Below are 17,393 nucleotides of genomic sequence, written 5' to 3' on the forward strand. Positions count from 1 at the left end.
GAGTTGTGAGTTTGTGGAATTCCCTGCCACAGTGGGCAGTGGAGGCCAAGTCACTAGATGGATTTAAGAGAGAGTTAGATAGAGCTCTAGGGGCTAGTGGAGTCGAGGGATATGGGGAGAAGGCAGGCACGGGTCATTGATAGGGGACGATCAGCCATGATCACAATGAATGGCAGTGCTGGCTCGAAGGGCCTCCTCCTGGAGCACCTATTATCTATGTTTCTATAAAAACCCACGGGGTCACGGGGAGAACGTGCAAACTCCGCGCTCACACACAGAGACAGCGCCCGAGGTCAGGATGGCACCCGGGTCTCCGGCAATGTGCGGCAGCTGTTCTACCCGCTGCACCACCGTGCTGCATGTATTCTACCGTTTCTCCTTAACGAGGTACCCAGTAATCTGAGCGTCCCGTTCCCCTCAGTGAGGGAGGCACAGATCGCCCTGGGATCTCTAAGCCCGGACTGTGAGCCACGGAAAGGAGGCATCAGCAGGACTCTGTCTGTGCAGGGTTGCACACTGCAGGGGTGAGTTTAATTTTGTCAAAAGTAGCATTTATTTGTCTTTGGGGATGTAGCGTGCAAGGCAGACAATCTGTTTAGAGATACAGCACGGGAACAGACCCTTCGGCCCATCGAGTCCGTGCCGACCAGTGATCACCCCGTACACACGTTCTATCCAACAAACACTAAAGAAGCCAATTAACCTACAAACCCGCACGTCTTTGGAGAGTGTGTGTGTGTTTGTGTAAGATACCCACTCATCCTTCTAAACTCCAGAGTGTACAAGCCCAGCTGCTCCATTCTCTCAGTCCCGCCATCCCGGGAATTAACCTGGTGAACCTACGCTGGGCTCCCTCAATAGCAAGAATGTCCTTCTTCAAATTAGGGGACCAAAACTGCACACAATACTCCAGGTGTGGTCTCACCAGGGCCCTGTACAACTGCAGAAGGACCTCTTTGCTCCTAGACTCAACTCCTCTTGTTATGAAGGCCAACAGGCCAAAACTGCACACAATACTCCAGGTGTGGTCTCACTAGGGCCCTGTACAACTGCAGAAGGGCCTCTTTGCTCCTATACTCGACTCCTCTTGTTATGAAGGCCAACATGCCATTCACTTTCTTCACTGCCTGCTGTACCTACTTGCTTACTTACATAGACTGATGGACAAGGAACAACGATGGGGGCTGGTTGGGGAGGGGGGTTTGACAAACCGTCGATCCGCTGCCTCTCATCCACCCCCCCCCCCCTCTCTCCTCTCTCCACAGCCGCTGGGTGGCACACGAGGCTCGCATTCTCCGCGTGTCCGTCAGCTCCTTCCTCGACCACCTCTCCCTGGTGCTGGAGACCATGGATCGCTTTGGGCCTCCGAGCACCAGCTAGTCTCCGGACCCCGGGCCCCTGCACTTCCCCCTCAGCTGGTGTGGAGGGGAGGAGGGGGGGGGTGCCTGGACCCAGGACACAAGGCCAGCCAGCGTCGGGTGGAACTGAATCGTGGATGCAAGAGTCGCCTCTCCTCTCAGCAGGGCAACTGAACCCCACAGGACCGCCTGTTTATCCAGCTCACCCCACCCTGCAGGAACCCACCCCCTCACCCTGCAGGAACCCCCTCCCCACTGTGGAGCTGGTGTACTCGGGGAGGGGCAAGCGAGGAAAGAGACAACCATACTCTCCCTCCCCTGGGCAAGGGACGGGGAGATCGGAGCGGGAATCCATTCCCAATCGGTCTTTGGTCTCTGGATTTGCTCTGATTTACTTTGTCGTGGAATAAAGGTGAATTTTGACAAGCCCATTGTCCTTGGTGAAAGGGAGGTGGGGATGGGGGGTTAAGGAATGTGTAGAGGCATCTCCCGGTGAGTATAAAATATAAATAGTGTCTGCATCCATCATTTTCCACACGGAGGGTGGTGGGTGTATGGAACAAGCTGCCAGGGGAGGTCTTTATAGCGTGGAAACAGGTCCTTTGTCCCACCGAGTCGAGGTCAATTATAAGGTTAATCCCCGGGATGGCGGGACTGTCATACGCTGAGAGAATGGAGCGGCTGTGGGCTTGTACACTCTGTGGAGTTTAGAAGGATGAGAGGGTGATCTCATTGAAACATATATGAGATTGTTAAGGGTTTGGACACGCTAGAGGCAGGAAACATGTTCCCGATGTTGGGGGAGTCCAGAACCAGGGGCACACACACACACACAGTTTAAGAATAAGGGGTCGGCCATTTAGAACGGAGATGAGGAAACACTTTTCCACCCAGAGAGTTGTGAGTCTGTGGAATTCATTGCCACAGATGGCGGTGGGGGCCACAAGTCAGTGGAGATTGATAGGCTGTTGATTAACGGGGAGAAGGCTGATAGGCTGTTGATTAATGAATGGGGTTGGGAGGGAGAGATAGATCAGCCGTGATTGATTGACGGAGTGGACTAGATGGGCCGAATGGCCCGATTCTACTCCTACAACAGCTGGGTGTGTGGCTTTGTGAGGCAGCATCTCTACTGCCCTCTCTCTGTGTCGCCCCTTGCTGCCACTGACAGCCGGACATTCACCAGTGTCCAGTTTGATAATCAGTGCTTTTATTAATACAGTTAATCATCGCAACCAAAGCCAGAAATTAATGCACAGATCCCGCGATTGTTCCCTTGGAGTCATTGCAATCCCTCTCAGGAGGGGGAGAGAGAGAGGGACAAGGAGAGGGGTTCGAGGCACAGACAGGGAGGAGGCAGCTATGGTGCAGCTTTATCGAGCGTTGGTCAGGCCGTGTTTGGAGAATTGCGTGCAGTTCTGGTCACCCCCATTGCAGGATGTGGAGACATTGAATAAGGTGCAGAGGAGGTTTACCACAATGCTGCCTAAATGAGAGGGTTTCAGCTGCCAGGACTCGGAGTGCAGTGTCGGACGGAGGCTGTGGGGAGACCTGATATAGAGGTATATAAAATGGTGAGAGGTGTAGATAAGGGGGCGAATGTCAAAGTAGAAGGCACGGTTTTGTGACAGTGGATCTAGATCAGCTGACATCTAGAGCAGCGGATGCAATAGATGAGGTTGGAGGAGATGCAGGTGAACCTCTGTCGCACCTGGAACGACTGCTTGGATCCTTGAACAGAGTCAAGGGGGGGGTGTTTGAGTCGATGTACTCATCTCATGGTTACAGAAGTCCCAGAGATATTCCCATCGCCCACTCCCGGGGTTAGACACACACATACACACACCACACCCTAGAGAGAGAGAGAGATACCACAGAGAGGCGAGCGTAGACTGAGGGCGACCAGCGCAACGGCAAGTGTTCCCTTCACCCGTCAGCACGAGCTCGTCTCCGCCAGCAGAGTGTCGAGGATGGTCTCGCAGAGGTAGAGGGCACGAGGGACGTGGAAGCAGCCTGGGGGAGGGGAGAGGGGGAGAGGAGGAGAGAGTGAGAGGCCGGCACGCTCTGCGTTCCCCCCCCCCCCCCCCCCCCCCCCCCCGCTGTCACCCCGTCGATGCTCTACCTTTGTACGGTCCTCCCTTGAAGGTGTGCGTGACCGACCCCTGTCGGCTCAGGTACCCGAACCATTCTCCGTGCTCCCCGTCCGGGAACTACAGCGGAAATAACAGCGTCAACCCACGGAACTGCACACGGGAAGGGGATATCACACACGGGGGAAGGATATCACAGACGGAACCACACAGGGGGGGAGGGATATAGAAACATAGACAACAGGTGCAGGAGTAGAGGCCATTCGGCCCTTCCAGCCTGCACCATTCGCCATTCAATATGATCATGGCTGATCATCCAACTCAGTATCCTGTACCTGCCTTCTCTCCATACCCCCTGATCCCTTTAGCCACAAGGGCCACATCTAACTCCCTCTTAAATATAGCCAATGAACTGTGTGGCCTCAACTACCTTCTGTGGCAGAGAATTCCACAGATTCAACACTCTCTGTGTGTGTGTGTGAAAAAAAATGTTTTCCTCATCTCGGTCCTAAAAGATTTCCCCCTTATCCTTAAACTGTGTGTGACCCCTTGTCCTGGACTTCCCCAACATCGGGAACAATCTTCCTGCATCCAGCCTGTCCAACCCCTTAAGAATTTTGTAAGTTTCTATAAGATCCCCCCTCTCAATCTTCTGAATTCTAGCGTGTACAAGCCGAGTCTATCCAGTCTTTCTTCATGACAGTCCTGACATCCCAGGAATCAGTCTGGTGAACCTTCTCTGCACTCCCTCTATGGCAATAATGTCCTTCCTCAGATTTGGAGACCAAAACAATCTTCCCGCATCTAGCCTGTCCAACCCCTTAAGAATTTTGTACATTTCTATAAGATCCCCCTTCAATCTTCTAAATTCCAACGAGTACAAGCCGAGTCTATCCAGTCTTTCTTCATATGAAAGTCCTGACAGTCCTTGATACCATAGACGGAACCACACACGCGGGAGGGACATGGAAAACATAGAACATGGGGACGTAGCAGGGGGAGGGGGGATCGTGGGGGGATTGTGAGGGGGGGTGAGGGGGTGAGGGGCGATCGTGGGGGGGGGAGGGGGGGCTACTTACGTGGTCGAAGGTCCAGCTGAAGACCTGGCGGAAGTGTTGGAGCAGGCGCGAGTCCCGGCTTAACTGGTAGCCCAGCAGGAGGGCTACCAGCGCCTCTGTGTGTGGCCACCACAGCTTCATGTCCCACTCCAGCTGCGGGGGGGTGGGGGGGTGGAGAGAGAGGGGTAAGGTGGTGGAGGGAACAACGGAGAGAGGAAGGGGGGATTAGATGAGAGCGGAGGAGGGGGTGGGAAGGGGGGGGGGGTTGAAGGAAGGGAACGAGGGGGAAGGAGAGGAGGGAGGGCGGAGGGGAGAGGGGGAGAGCGGGGATGGGAAGAGGGCAAAAGGTGGACAGGAGGGTGAGGGAGTAGCCAGAGAATCTGTTGGATGCTTTGAGTTGGAGGCAGGGTCGATGTGGACAGAGACAGAGAGAGAGACAGAGCAACAGACAGACAGAGCGAGAGACAGACACAGAGAGACAGACAGAGAGAGAGAGACAGACAGACAGAGAGAGAGACAGAGAGAGACAGACAGAGAGACAGACAGAGAGACAGACAGAGAGACAGACAGAGAGAGACAGACAGAGAGATACAGAGAGAGAGATACATAATGAGAGATACAGAAAGAGAGATACAGACAGAGAGATACAGACAGAGAGATACAGACAGAGAGATACAGACAGAGAGACAGACAGAGAGACAGAAAGTGAGAGGAGGGTGCGGGAGACAGAGGGACGTGGGGTGGGTGGGAATGTGTACGAGAGGGAAGAGGTGGGGGGGGAAGAGATGAGGGAGGGGGAAAGGGAGGGCAGGGGTGGGTGGGGGGTGGTTGAGAGGTGGAGGGTGGGACAGTCACGGAGGGGTCTTGCAGCTCGAGTAGGGGGTGTACGGCAGGTGGGTGGGGTTGTTCACCTGGGTGGGCTGTGGCCGTCCACGTCCAGCAGGAGAGAACAGCCCCCCCTCCCTGGGGGTCCCAGCCCCGAGGCGAGAGGGATGCAGGATGAGGAGCCCTCCAGCGCAGACGTGATCAGGGAGCTCGGAGCCTCGCCTCTGTCCCTGACGCAGAAGAAAACCAGCCGGCCTCCGGGCGCATGAGCCGGGGAGCACAGGGGGGAGAGGGGTGGGGCCAGAGGGGGTGAGAGAGGGATGGGTGGAGTGTGGAGAGGGAGGGGGAGGAGGGGGTGAGAGAGGGGAGGGGGGGGGGGGTGGAGAGGTTCAGAGGGAGGGGGAAGGAGGAGAGGGAGAGGCCAGGGGGGGGCATGAGGGTAGGGGATGAGGAGAGTTTTAGGTGTGTGGGGGAGAGGGAGGAGGGGGGACTTGAGAGGGGAGGAAAGATGGGGGTGAAGAGAGAGGGAGGGGGGAGCTATTCTGAGAGAGGGGGGGAGAGGGTAGACTGGGATGCCTTGTGGAAGGAAGTTAACTCCTGGCCAATTAACATGGGAGGGGGAGGGGAGGGGGAGGGGGGGGGGAGGGAGGAGGGAGGGGGGAGGGAGAGGGAGGGGGGGGAGAGGGAGGGGGGAAACTAAAGGAGAGGGGAGGGGGAGAGGGGAATGGAGGGGAGGGGGAGGGGGAGAGAGGAGGGGAGAGGGGGAAAAGATTTTGGGAGGGGGAGGACTTCCCCTCGGGAGGAGGGGGGGGGGGAGAGAGGGAGGGGGAGAGCGGAGTGGAGGGGGAGAGAGGAGAGGGGGAAGAAGAGGAGAGGGAGGGCTGAGAGTGAGGGAGGGGGGCAAGAGAGGGCCGGGGAGGAGAGGGAGGGGAGAGAGAGGAGTATACAGGGTTAGAGGAGAGGGAGAGGGAGAGGGGCCCGCACAGGAGAGGGGGCCCACAGACTTTGGAGGGGCCTGGAGGAGAGGGGGGGAGAGGCAGCATCTGGGGGGAGAGAAGGGAGGGATAGAGAGAGAGGGAGGGGGAGAGAGGGGGAGAGAGGGGGGAGAGAGAACCCATCTCGAAAAAGAGTACCCCCCACAGAGGATCAAAGGAAGGCTGGTCACAGAGAAATGAACGGCAGTGGCAGCGAGAGAGAGACAGAGAGAAAGGAGAGAGGGGGAGAGAGAAAGAGGGAGGGGGGAGTCGAACGGAGATGAGGGGGGAGAGAGGGAGACGGGGAGGGGGAGGTAAGGGAGGAGGGAGGGATAAGGGAGGGAGGAGGGGAAACGAAGGGAGGGGAGAGGAAAAGAGGAGGGGAGGGGAGGGGGAGGGGGAGAGAGGGAGGGAGGGGAGAGAGGGCGAGGGGGAGAGGGAGGGGAGAGGAGAGGGAAGAGGAGAGGGAGGGAGAGGGAAGGGGAGGGGGGAGAGGGCGGGAAAGTGATAGAGGGGGGAGACGGGGGGGGAGAGGGGGAGGATAGAGGGAGGAGAGGGGGAAGGAATGGGGGAGAAAGGGAGGGGAAGAGATAGAGGGGGGAGACGGGGGGGGGGGGGGGGGGAAGAGGAGCAGGGTGAGGGGGGGAGAGTTCAGGCTGCGGGGTGATTCACCAAACTATATCCCACTTCCCGCCCCTCATCACACAGGATGGCTCCATAAAGGGGAGGGAGGAAAGCTAGAGGGTGACCCACACCCAGGACCTGGGGGTGGGGAGCGACCGCGGAGATGGGGGACCCACCAACACCTCTGAAGGACCTGAGTGCCACCAATACTGGGAAGACTGTTTCCTGGGGGAGGGGGAGAGAGGGAGAGGACAGGGGGTGTGTACGTTATCAGCAGCTTAAGGATAAGGGGAAATCCTTTAAAACCGAGATGAGAAGAACTTTTTTCACACCGAGAGTGGTGAATCTCTGGAACTCTCTGCCACAGAGGGTAGTTGAGGCCAGTTCATGGGCTATATTTAAGAGGGAGTTAGATGTGGCCCTTGTGGCCAAGGGGATCAGGGGGTATGGAGAGAAGGCAGGTACGGGATACTGTTGGATGATCAGCCATGATCATATTGAATGGCGAATGGTGCAGGCTCGAAGGGCCGAATGGCCTACTCCTGCACCTAATTTCTATGTTTCTATGGTTCTATGTACCTGGGTTCTGCAGCCGGCCCTGACATCCCGGTAACTCCTTGCCGCCTGGCGACACCATCTCCAGGACAACGGTCCCGTCACGCTGCAACAGGGGGGGGGGTGGCAGGTTAGAGAGTTATCCCCCATCATCATCGCATGGTAGAGCTGGGGTGAGGAGCTGGGGGAGAGAGGGGGAAGGGGGACCCAATAGCCTCAATACCACCAAACGCTACTTTCTGAAGAGGCTGAAGAACGTTCACCTGTCCCCTCCCAGATCCTGTCCAACGTCTACCGCTGTACCATCGACAGCATCCTGACCCCCTGCTTCACTGTGTGGTTCAGCAGCTGCACCACAGCGGACAGGAAGGCACAGGCACTGCAACGGGTGATGAAAACCACCCATCACATCACCGGTGCCCCGCTGCCTGCCATGGATGCCCTCCGCCACAAACGGTGTCAGGAAAATCATCAAGGACCCCATCGCACCCCAACCATGGACTATTTGCCCCACAGGAGCCTCAGGTCTCGCACCAGCAGGCTGAGGAACAGCTTGTTCCAAAATACCATTACCCTGCTGAACTCACAGGCCCGATGCTAGCTATCTTTTATACTAGAAACATAGAAACATAGAAATTAGGTGCAGGAGTAGGCCATTCGGCCCTTCGAGCCTGCACCGCCATTCAATATGATAATGGCTGATCATCCAACTCAGTCTCCCGTACCTGCCTTCTCTCCATACCCCCTGATCCCCTTAGCCACAAGGGCCACATCTAACTCCCTCTTAAATATAGCCAATGAACTTGCCTCAACTACCCTCTGCGGCAGAGAGTTCCAGAGATTCACCACTCTCGGTGTGAAAAAAGTTCTTCTCATCTCGGTTTTAAAGGATTTCCCCCTTATCCTTAAGCTGTGACCCCTTGTCCTGGACTTCCCCAACATCGGGAGCAATCTTCCTGCATCTAGCCTGTCCAACCCCTTAAGAATTTTGTAAGTTTCTATAAGATCCCCTCTCAATCTCCTAAAGTCTAGAGAGTATAAACCAAGTCTATCCAGTCTTTCTTCATAAGGGACAGTCCTGACATCCCAGGAATCAGTCTGGTGAACCTTCTCTGCACTCCCTCTATGGCAATAATGTCCTTCCTCAGATTTGGAGACCAAAACTGTACGCAATACTCCAGGTGTGGTCTCACCAAGACCCTGTACAACTGCAGTAGAACCTCCCTTCTCCTATAATCAAATCCTCTATGGCAAGAATGTCTTTCCTCAGATTTGGGAGATTCAAAAACTGTATGCAAATACTCCAGGGTGTGGTCTCTTATATCTGTACATATTTATTTGCCTGTGTACTAGTTTAATTCATCCACATTGCACATATAGTTTTAACCAGTATTTTTACCACCTTGCACTCTGATTAGATGCTAAACTGCATTTTGTTGTACCTGTACTTGTATTTGTGCAATCAATCAAATCAATGAAGCAAGGTTCCTGTGCCTGAGGGCTTGGGGAGAAGAGGGGAGGGGGGTGGAGCGTGGGGTTTTACCTGCAGGTGCTGGGAGGATCTGGTTGGTACACCAGTCACCGAGCTGCCGGTATCGGTCAGCCCTCCCCGGCGCCCCCTCCTCCAGCTGGTGAACCAGGCACAGCAGCATCATCGGCACGGCCAGGGAGCTGACGGGGGGGTCACCGGCCATGGGGGGACGTCCCAGACCAGACGGGTCCTCGCACGCCCACACACGCACCTGCTCCATCATCTCCTCCGCCTCCTTCTGTACACCGGACACAGAGACACAGAGAGAGTCAGAGTCTGCTAGAAGCAGCCCTCTCATCCTTAACCTGCCCAACATTCCCCATCTACACTAGTCAGGGTGATACAGTGTGGAAACAGCCCCCTCATCCTTAACCTGCCCAACATGCCCCATCTACACTAGTCTGGGTGAAACAGTGTGGAAACAGGCCCTTCAGCCCAACTTGCCTACACTAGCCCAACATGCCCCATCTACACTAGTCACAGAGTGATACAGTGTGGAAACAGGCCCTTCAGCCCAACTTGCCCACACCGCCCAACATGCCCCATCTACAATAGTACCATCTGCGTTTGGTCCATATCCCTCCAAACCTGTCCTATCCATGTACCTGTCCAACTGGTTCTTAAATATTCAGACAGTCCCAGCCTTAACTACCTCCTCCAGCAGCTCACTCCATATACCCACAGGTATATTTCCTGTGTGGAAATGTTAACCCTCAGATTCCTATTAATTCTTTCCCCCTTCACCTTGAACCCTTGTCCTCTGATCCTCGATTCCCCTACTCTGGGCAAGAGACTCTGCCCAATCTATTCCTCTCATGATTTTATACACCTCTATAAGCTCCCCCCTTATCATCCTCCTGCGGTGGGGGTGTGTGTGGAGTCAGCACGTAGTTGTGGGTGAGTGGGGCAACATTTAAGGGTGTTTAGTGGGTGGGGGTGCTGGTGCCTGCAGGGTGTCTAAGGGTAACACAGTGTGGGTGCAGGGTGTGGGGGTGTGGGTGTGGGTGAGTGGGGAGGGCTTGTGGGTTGTGTTGTGCAGGGTATGTGGTGTGTGGGGGCAGGGTGTGGGTGGGGGTGTCCTTGGGGGGCACAGGGTGTGGGGTGTGTGGGGCAGGTGTGTGGGTGTGGGGTGTGGTGTGGGAGCAGGGTGTGTGGGTGGGGGTGTGTGGGAGCAGGGTGTGGGTGTGAGTGGGCGCAGGGTGTGGGGTGTGGGGGCAGGGTGTGGGTGGTTGTTGTGGGGCAGAGGGTGTGGGTGGGGTGGGTGGGCAGTGGGGCAGGGTGCATGTGGGGGAGAATGGGGCAGGGTGTGGGGTGGGTGCTGTGGGGCAGGGTGTCGGGGGAGAATGGGGCAGGGTGTGGTGTTTGGTCTGGGGCAGGGTGTGTGGGGCAGGGTGGGGGTGTGTGGGGACAGGGTTGTGTGGGGTGGGGGTGATGGGCAGGGTGTGGGGGAGAATGGGGCAGGGTGTGGGTGGGTGTGTGTGGGGGCAGGGTGTGGGGAGAGAATGGGGCAGGGTGTGGTGGGGGTGAGTGGGGCAGGGTGTGGGTGTGTGGGGCAGGGTGGGGGTGTGTGTGGTCAGGGTTGTGGGGGGGGGTGAGTGGGGCAGGGTGTGGGGGAGAATGGGGCAGGGTGTGGGTGGGTGTGTGGGGCAGGGTGTGGGGGAGAATGGGGCAGGGTGTGGGTGTGGGTGAGTGGGGCAGGGTGTGTGGGTGGGGGTGTGTGGGGGGAGCAGGGTGTGTGGGTGGGGGTGTGTGGAGCAGGGTGTGGGTGTGGGTGAGTGGGGCAGGGTGTGGGTTGTGTGGAGCAGGTTGTGTGGGTTGAGTGGGGCAGGGTGTGGGTGGGGGTCGGAGTGGGGCAGGGACTACTTCTTAGGGAGAATGGGGCAGGGTGTGGGTGGGTGGGTGAGTGGGGCAGGGTGCTGTGTGTGGGTGTTGGAGCAGGTTGTGGTGGGTGAGGGGGGCAGGGGTGTGGGGGGGGGGTGAGTGGGGCAGGGTGTGGGGGAGAATGGGGCAGGGTGTGGGTGTGAGGGCTGTCACCTGGTACTTGTGCTGCTGGGTCACCCTCCACAGCTCATCCATGGCCAGTGTGTAGAAGCACTCGCTGAAGATGGTGCGCTGAACCTTCACCGGCTCTCCCGCCCTCGTCACCGCGAACGCCAGCTTCCGGGAGCCGGGGTACGGAGCCGCATACCGCAGGAGAAACTCACCGCCTGTGGGGAGAGCCCCCCCCTCCCCCCCGACACGTCACCAGGGAGCGGCGAGGAGGGAGGGAGGGAGGGGCGGTGAGGGGGGCAGCGAGACCTGGGTGTCCTTGTACACTGGTCACTGAAAGTCAGCGTGCAGGTACAACAGGCAGTGAAGAAAGCTAATGGAATGTTGGCCTTCATAACAAGAGGATTTCAGTATAGGAGTAGAGAGGTTCTTCTGCAGTTGTACAGGGCTCTGGTGAGACCACATCTGGAGTATTGTGTACAGTTTTGGTCCCCTAATTTGAGGAAGGACATCCTTGTGATTGAGGCATCCTTGTGCAGCGTAGGTTCACCAGATTGATCCCTGGGATGGCGGGACTGTCGTACGAGGAAAGATTGAAAAGACTAGGCTTGTATTCACTGGAGTTTAGAAGGATCTTATAGAAACAATCTTAACTTATTATTATTATTATTATTAAACAAACAAAATTCTAAAAGGACTGGACAAGCTAGATGCAGGAAAAATGTTCCCAATGTTGGGCGAGTCCAGAGCCAGGGGCCACACACAGTCTTAGAATAAAGGGGAGGCCATTTAAGACTGAGGTGAGAAAAAACGTTTCCACCCAGAGAGTTGTGAATTGTGGAATTCGCTGCCACAGAGGGCAGTGGAGGCCAAGTCACTGGATGGATTTAAGAGAGAGTTAGATAGAGCTCTAGGGGCTAGTGGAGTCAAGGGATATGGGGAGAAGGCAGGCACGGGTTATTGATTGGCGGTGCTGTTTTGAAGGGCCGAATGGCCTCCTCCTGCACCTATTGTCTATGTTTCTATGGGGGAGGGGCGGTGAGGGGGGGGGGATTTACCTGCTATGGCTGCATCCAGTATCTCCTGCCGGTGGAAGCGAGGCAGACAGCGGTAGAGACGGCAGTACATCCACACCTGTGGGCATGGAAGGGCACACAGTCAAATACCGCACGGCAACACACACTGCCCACCACCACCGCCCTCACACAGGTTCCACGGTGGTGCAGCCGGTAGAGTCTCTGACTCCCAGGTTCCTTACTGGCCTCGTGTGCTGTCAGCGAGGAGTTTGCACGTTCTCAAGCTTGTCAGGATATCTCATCGAAGGAACGGGGTTTGTGTTCTTCAGACGTCACCTGTGTGGATTGGGAGGTGGGGGGGGGTGAGGAGGAAGCTGCAAGGGCCGGCAGTCACGGGCGTGGGGCAACACAGGGATGAGGCATCACTAACACACCTGCCTTCCCTGCAACCAGATGTACTTCAGGTCATCGTAGACGGTGCCATCGCGGCTCAGACAGGTGAAGAAACCCCTGGAACACGAGGAGATTCAAGAGAGTTTATTGTCACGTGTCCCAGATAGGACAATTAAATTCTTGCTTTGCTTCAGCACAACACAACATAGTAGATGAGATCCAGCACCTGACCACCTGGTGTGCCAACAATAACCTCGTCCTCAACTCCAAAAAGACGAAGGAGATTATTGTTGACTTCAGGCAGACCAGAGGAGGCAGTCATACCCCCATCCATATAAACGGGACTGAGGTGGAGCGCGTCTCCAGCTATAAATTCCTCGGAGTACATATATCGGAGGACTTGTCCTGGTCCCTCAACACCTCCAAGCTGATCAAAAAGGCACAGCAGCGCCTTTACTTCCTTAGGAGGCTCAAGAAAGCCCACCTGTCCCCCCAGATCCTGACCAACTTTTACCGCTGTACCATAGAGAGTATCCTGACCACCTGCTTCACGGTATGGTACAGCAGCTGCACTGCTGCGGACAGGAAGGCACTACAAAGGGTGGTGAAAACCGCGCAGCACATCATCGGTGCCCCGCTCCCTGCCATGGATGCCCTCCACCGAAAACGGTGTCTGAGACGGGCTGGGAAGATCATCAAAGACCCCTCACACCCCAACCATGGACTGTTTGCCCTCCTCCCATCAGGGAGGCGGTACAGGAGCCTCAGGTCACGTACCAGCAGGATGAGGAAAAGCTTCTATAACAACACAATCACACTGCTGAACTCGGAGTCCCGACGATAGATTTTCTCTGGTCCCTCTGTCCCCATTGTTTAATCATTCTGTATTTCCTGATTATTCTGTATCTTCCCTCTTTCTATTTTTTTTGTTTTTCTTTATGTACAACTACTACGGACTGACGCAAAACTGCATTTCGTTGTACTGATACTTGTATTTGTGCGATGACATTAAAGTTGAATTGAATTGAATTGAGTAGGCATGAATACAGAACAGATCAGTGTGTCCATATAGGGAGGTTTCACGGCAGTCGGGTTACGACCCATGACCCGTACTGTTGCTACGCCACTCCAAGTGGAGTACAAGCGATGAACTGCAGGTAGGCACTTACCATTGTTTCCAGCGTATCGGGCCCGTTAAAACCCGCTGAAATTGTCAATTTTTGCACTGTAAATAATGATGGAAATCGGGATAAGTGTGTGATACATTTAGCCTACTTCAGAATTCCAAAAGTGAGGAGACATGACGGTAGATAGAAGCAAGAGCTGAAGGGACAACAACAGACAGAGTGCTTGGCGAACATTGGCCGTTTGCTCACTGCATTTCATCAACAGTAAGGCATTATTTGTGTTTTTTCTTGATTCCTTTGACATCTAAAAAGTTTCAGAAGTGATAAATCTGGCTGTAATTTTATTTTAAATCGCCCATGGTTCTCGTGGGTTTTTACATACAAAATGAAAACGCATCTGAAGAAACATTTACAGCCAGATTTATCACTTCTGAGACTTTTTAGATACCAAAGGAATCAAGAAAAAACACAAATAATGCCTTACTGTTGATGAAATGCAGTGAGCAAACGCGATCGTTTCGCCGAACACCTCCGCTGGGTCCGCAATAACCAAGCTGACCTCCCGGTGGCTCAGCACTTCAACTCCCCCTCCCACTCCGTCTCCGACCTCTCTGTCCTGGGTCTCCTCCATGGCCACAGCGAGCAGCACTGGAAATTGGAGGAACAGCACCTCATATTCCGTTTGGGGAGTCTGCATCCTGGGGGCATGAACATCGAATTCTCCCAATTTTGTTAGTCCTGGCTGTCTCCTCCCCTTCCTCAGTCCCCCTGCTGTCTCCTCCCATCCCCCAGCCTTCGGGCTACTCCTCCTTTTCCCTTTCTTGTCCCCACCCACCCCCCCCCCTCCCCATCAGTCTGAAGAAGGGTTTCGGCCCGAGACGTTGCCTATTTCCTTCGCGCCATAGATGCTGCTGCACCCGCTGAGTTTCTCCAGTTTTTTTGTGTAACCTTCGATAATTCCCAATATTTTCAATGTTTGCCAAGCACTTTAGCTGCTGTTGTCCCTTCAGTTCTCGCTTCTCTATACCTTCATCTCGCTTCACGTTTGGAATTCTGAAGTTGGGTACGATGTCTCTCACACTTACCCCGACTCCCACAATTTCTTTCAGCGCAAAAATTCAACATTTTGGCGGTTTTTTAACAGGTAGGAAAGTACGCGTTAATAACATGTACCAGAAGTGACGGGTGTCTTCCAGTTGGATTCAGCGGCTCCGTGTGTCGAGCCCTATGACCCAGTGACCTTTCGTGCAACCTCCCTATACCATTGTATAAATTTATACACACATGAACAAATAATCTGATCAAGTGCAAATAACAGATAATGGGTTATTAATGTTCAGAGTTTTGTCCGAGCCAGGTTTAATAGCCTGATGGCTGTGGGGAAGTAGCTATTCCTGAACCTGGACGTTGCAGTCTTCAGGCTCCTGTACCTTCTACCTGAAGGTAGCGGGGAGATGAGTGTGTGGCCAGGATTGTGTGGGTCTTTGATGATACTGCCAGCCTTTTTGAGGCAGCGACTGCGATAGATCCCCTCGATGGTGGACAGGTCAGAGCCGATGATGGACTGGGCAGTGTATACTACTTATAACCATATAACCATATAACAATTACAGCACGGAAACAGGCCATCTCGGCCCTACAAGTCCATGCCGAACAAATTTTTTTCCCCTTAGTCCCACCTGCCTGCACTCGTACCATAACCCACCATTCCCTTCTCATCCATATGCCTATCCAATTTATTTTTAAATGATACCAATGAACCTGCCTCCACCTTCACTTCCACTGGGAGCTCATTCCACAGTTATATCAGAAGGTCGCTACCACTCTCTGAGTAAGAAGTTCCCCCTCATATTACCCCTAACTTCTGTCCCTTAATTCTGAAGTCATGTCCTCTTTGTTTGAATCTTCCCCTATTCTCAAAGGAAAAGCTTGACTACTTTTTGTAGTCTTTTCCGCTCCAGGGCGCTCAAGTTGCCGAACAGGTTTCTCCACCCTCGCCGCCCCTCCTTCCTCTCCCCCTCACCACCTCCACCCTCTGTCTCATTGCCCCTCACCCATTTTCCCGGTCGTGCGAGTGCTTCAGCCAGAAGTCGACGGTCCGGTCCAGCTCCTCGACGATCCTGTCCCGAAATTTTGCCAGCTCCTCCAGCGACATCACGGCCCAGTCTGGAGCAGGAGGGAGGGCGGGGGGGAGGAAGGAGGGGGTAGGGGAGGGAGTGGCAGGAGAGAAGGGGGCAAGGGGGAGGAGGATCAAACAGGTGGCATAACCTCACCCACCTCTGCCCCCTCCCCTCTGATCCCTTCTCCTCCCACTCCCCCCTTAACAACATCTCCCCTCTCCTCCACATTTATCCCACCCTACACCCTCACCTCACACCCACTGCCTCTGCTCCCCTCACACCCTCATCTCTCCTCCTCCACTCAACCCTCCTTAACCTTCCCCTCATTCACCCCCCCACCCGCTCACGTCCCCCACCCTCAGCAACATCCCCCTCACTCCCCCACTTCACCTAATCCCCTTCCTCTGACATTCTGTCCCTACCCTCCCCTTCCACAACACCCCCTCTCTGACACTCCTCCCCCTCCACACCTCACCCCCCACTCTGAACACTCCCTCCTCCCCCTCCACACACACCCTTCCTCTGCTCCCTCCCACCCTCATCTCTCCTCCTCCACCCAACCCTCTTTAACCTTACCCTCATTTCACCCCACCCGCTCACGTCCCCCACCCCTCAGCAACATCCCCCTCACTCCCCCACTTCACCTCATCCCCTTCCTCTGACATTCTGTCCCTACCCCCCCCTCCCCACCTCCCCCTCTGACATTTTCTCTCCCTCCCTCACTCTCACCCTCCACGCCTTCCCCATACACCTCCCTCACTCACCCCCCTCCCCTCACACTCCTCCTCTCCTCTCATCCGCATCCCTCCCTCTCTCTCTGCCCCCCCCTCTCCCTCTCTCTCTATCTCCCCCCACACACCCCACCCTCTGACACTCTCACCCCCCTCCTCTCCCCCTCCTCCCCCTCCCCTCCCTCTCTCTCACCTCCTCCTCCCCCCCCCCCCTCTCCTTCCCTCCCACACCCTCCCCTCTCTCACCCCCCTCCCCTCCACTCCACACTCCTCTCCTCTCCCCTCATCCTCCCTCCCTCTGACTCTACCCTCCCCCCTCACCCCTCTCTCTCTCTCTCCCTCTTCTCACCACCCCCACACTGACACTCTCTCCTCCCTCCCACCCCCCCCACCTCCCCCTTCCCCTCCCCCACTATCTCCTCCCCCACTCCATCTCCCCTTCCCTCAACCCCCACACTCTCTCCCCCCTCACTGACACTCCTCTCTCCCCCCTCCCTCTTCCTCTCTCCCCCCCCCCCCTCTGACATTCTCTCCCCCATCCCCTCCTCTCCTCTCCTCCCCCCCACACCTCCCCACTCTGACACTCTCCTCCCTCCCCTCCACACACCCCCCCTCTCTGACACCTCTCTCTCTCCCCACACCTCCCCCCACTCTGACACTCCTCTCTCCCCCCCACTCCCCCACTCTCAACCCTCTCTCTCCCTCCCCCTCCACTCACTCCCCCCACCCCTGACACTCTCTCCTCCCCACTCCCCCCCACTCTGATACCCCCTCTCCTCCTCCCCTCCCTCCACACTCCTCTCTCTCTCCCACCCCCCACACTGACACTCTCTCCCCCACCCTCCCACACCCCCACTCTGACCCTCCTCCCCCTCCACACCTCCCCCCCTGAACACTCTCTCTCCCCCCCCCCACACACCCCCACTCTGACATTCTATCCCTATCCCCCCCCTCCACACCCCCCTGACACATCTCCCACCCATACACTCCCCTCTCTCTGAC

General features: G+C 55.8%; 2 protein-coding genes across 2 annotated transcripts in view; one reads left to right on the forward strand and one right to left on the reverse strand.

Annotated features, from left to right (window-relative positions):
* Window positions 1–1,784, forward strand: part of LOC129694065 (EKC/KEOPS complex subunit Lage3) — a 3,431-nt gene extending 1,647 nt beyond the window's left edge. Inside the window, exons 2-3 of the mRNA XM_055630795.1 lie at window positions 396–524; window positions 1,266–1,784. Of these exons, the coding sequence (XP_055486770.1) occupies window positions 396–524; window positions 1,266–1,380 (244 nt within the window). The 3' untranslated portion in view covers window positions 1,381–1,784. The remainder of the gene's footprint in view (window positions 1–395; window positions 525–1,265) is intronic.
* A 764-nt stretch (window positions 1,785–2,548) lies between these two features.
* On the reverse strand, window positions 2,549–15,808 carry renbp (renin binding protein). The gene is given in 10 exon segments (XM_055630791.1): window positions 2,549–3,371; window positions 3,481–3,568; window positions 4,528–4,670; window positions 7,509–7,590; window positions 9,028–9,042; window positions 9,044–9,253; window positions 11,050–11,222; window positions 12,063–12,138; window positions 12,455–12,530; window positions 15,595–15,808. Coding segments are annotated over 10 exon segments (1,044 nt in total). The 5' UTR covers window positions 15,696–15,808; the 3' UTR covers window positions 2,549–3,291.
* Window positions 15,809–17,393: the final 1,585 nt, after the last annotated feature.

The sequence above is a fragment of the Leucoraja erinacea genome, unplaced genomic scaffold, assembly GCF_028641065.1.
Source record: "Leucoraja erinacea ecotype New England unplaced genomic scaffold, Leri_hhj_1 Leri_530S, whole genome shotgun sequence".
Lineage (NCBI taxonomy): Eukaryota > Metazoa > Chordata > Chondrichthyes > Rajiformes > Rajidae > Leucoraja > Leucoraja erinaceus.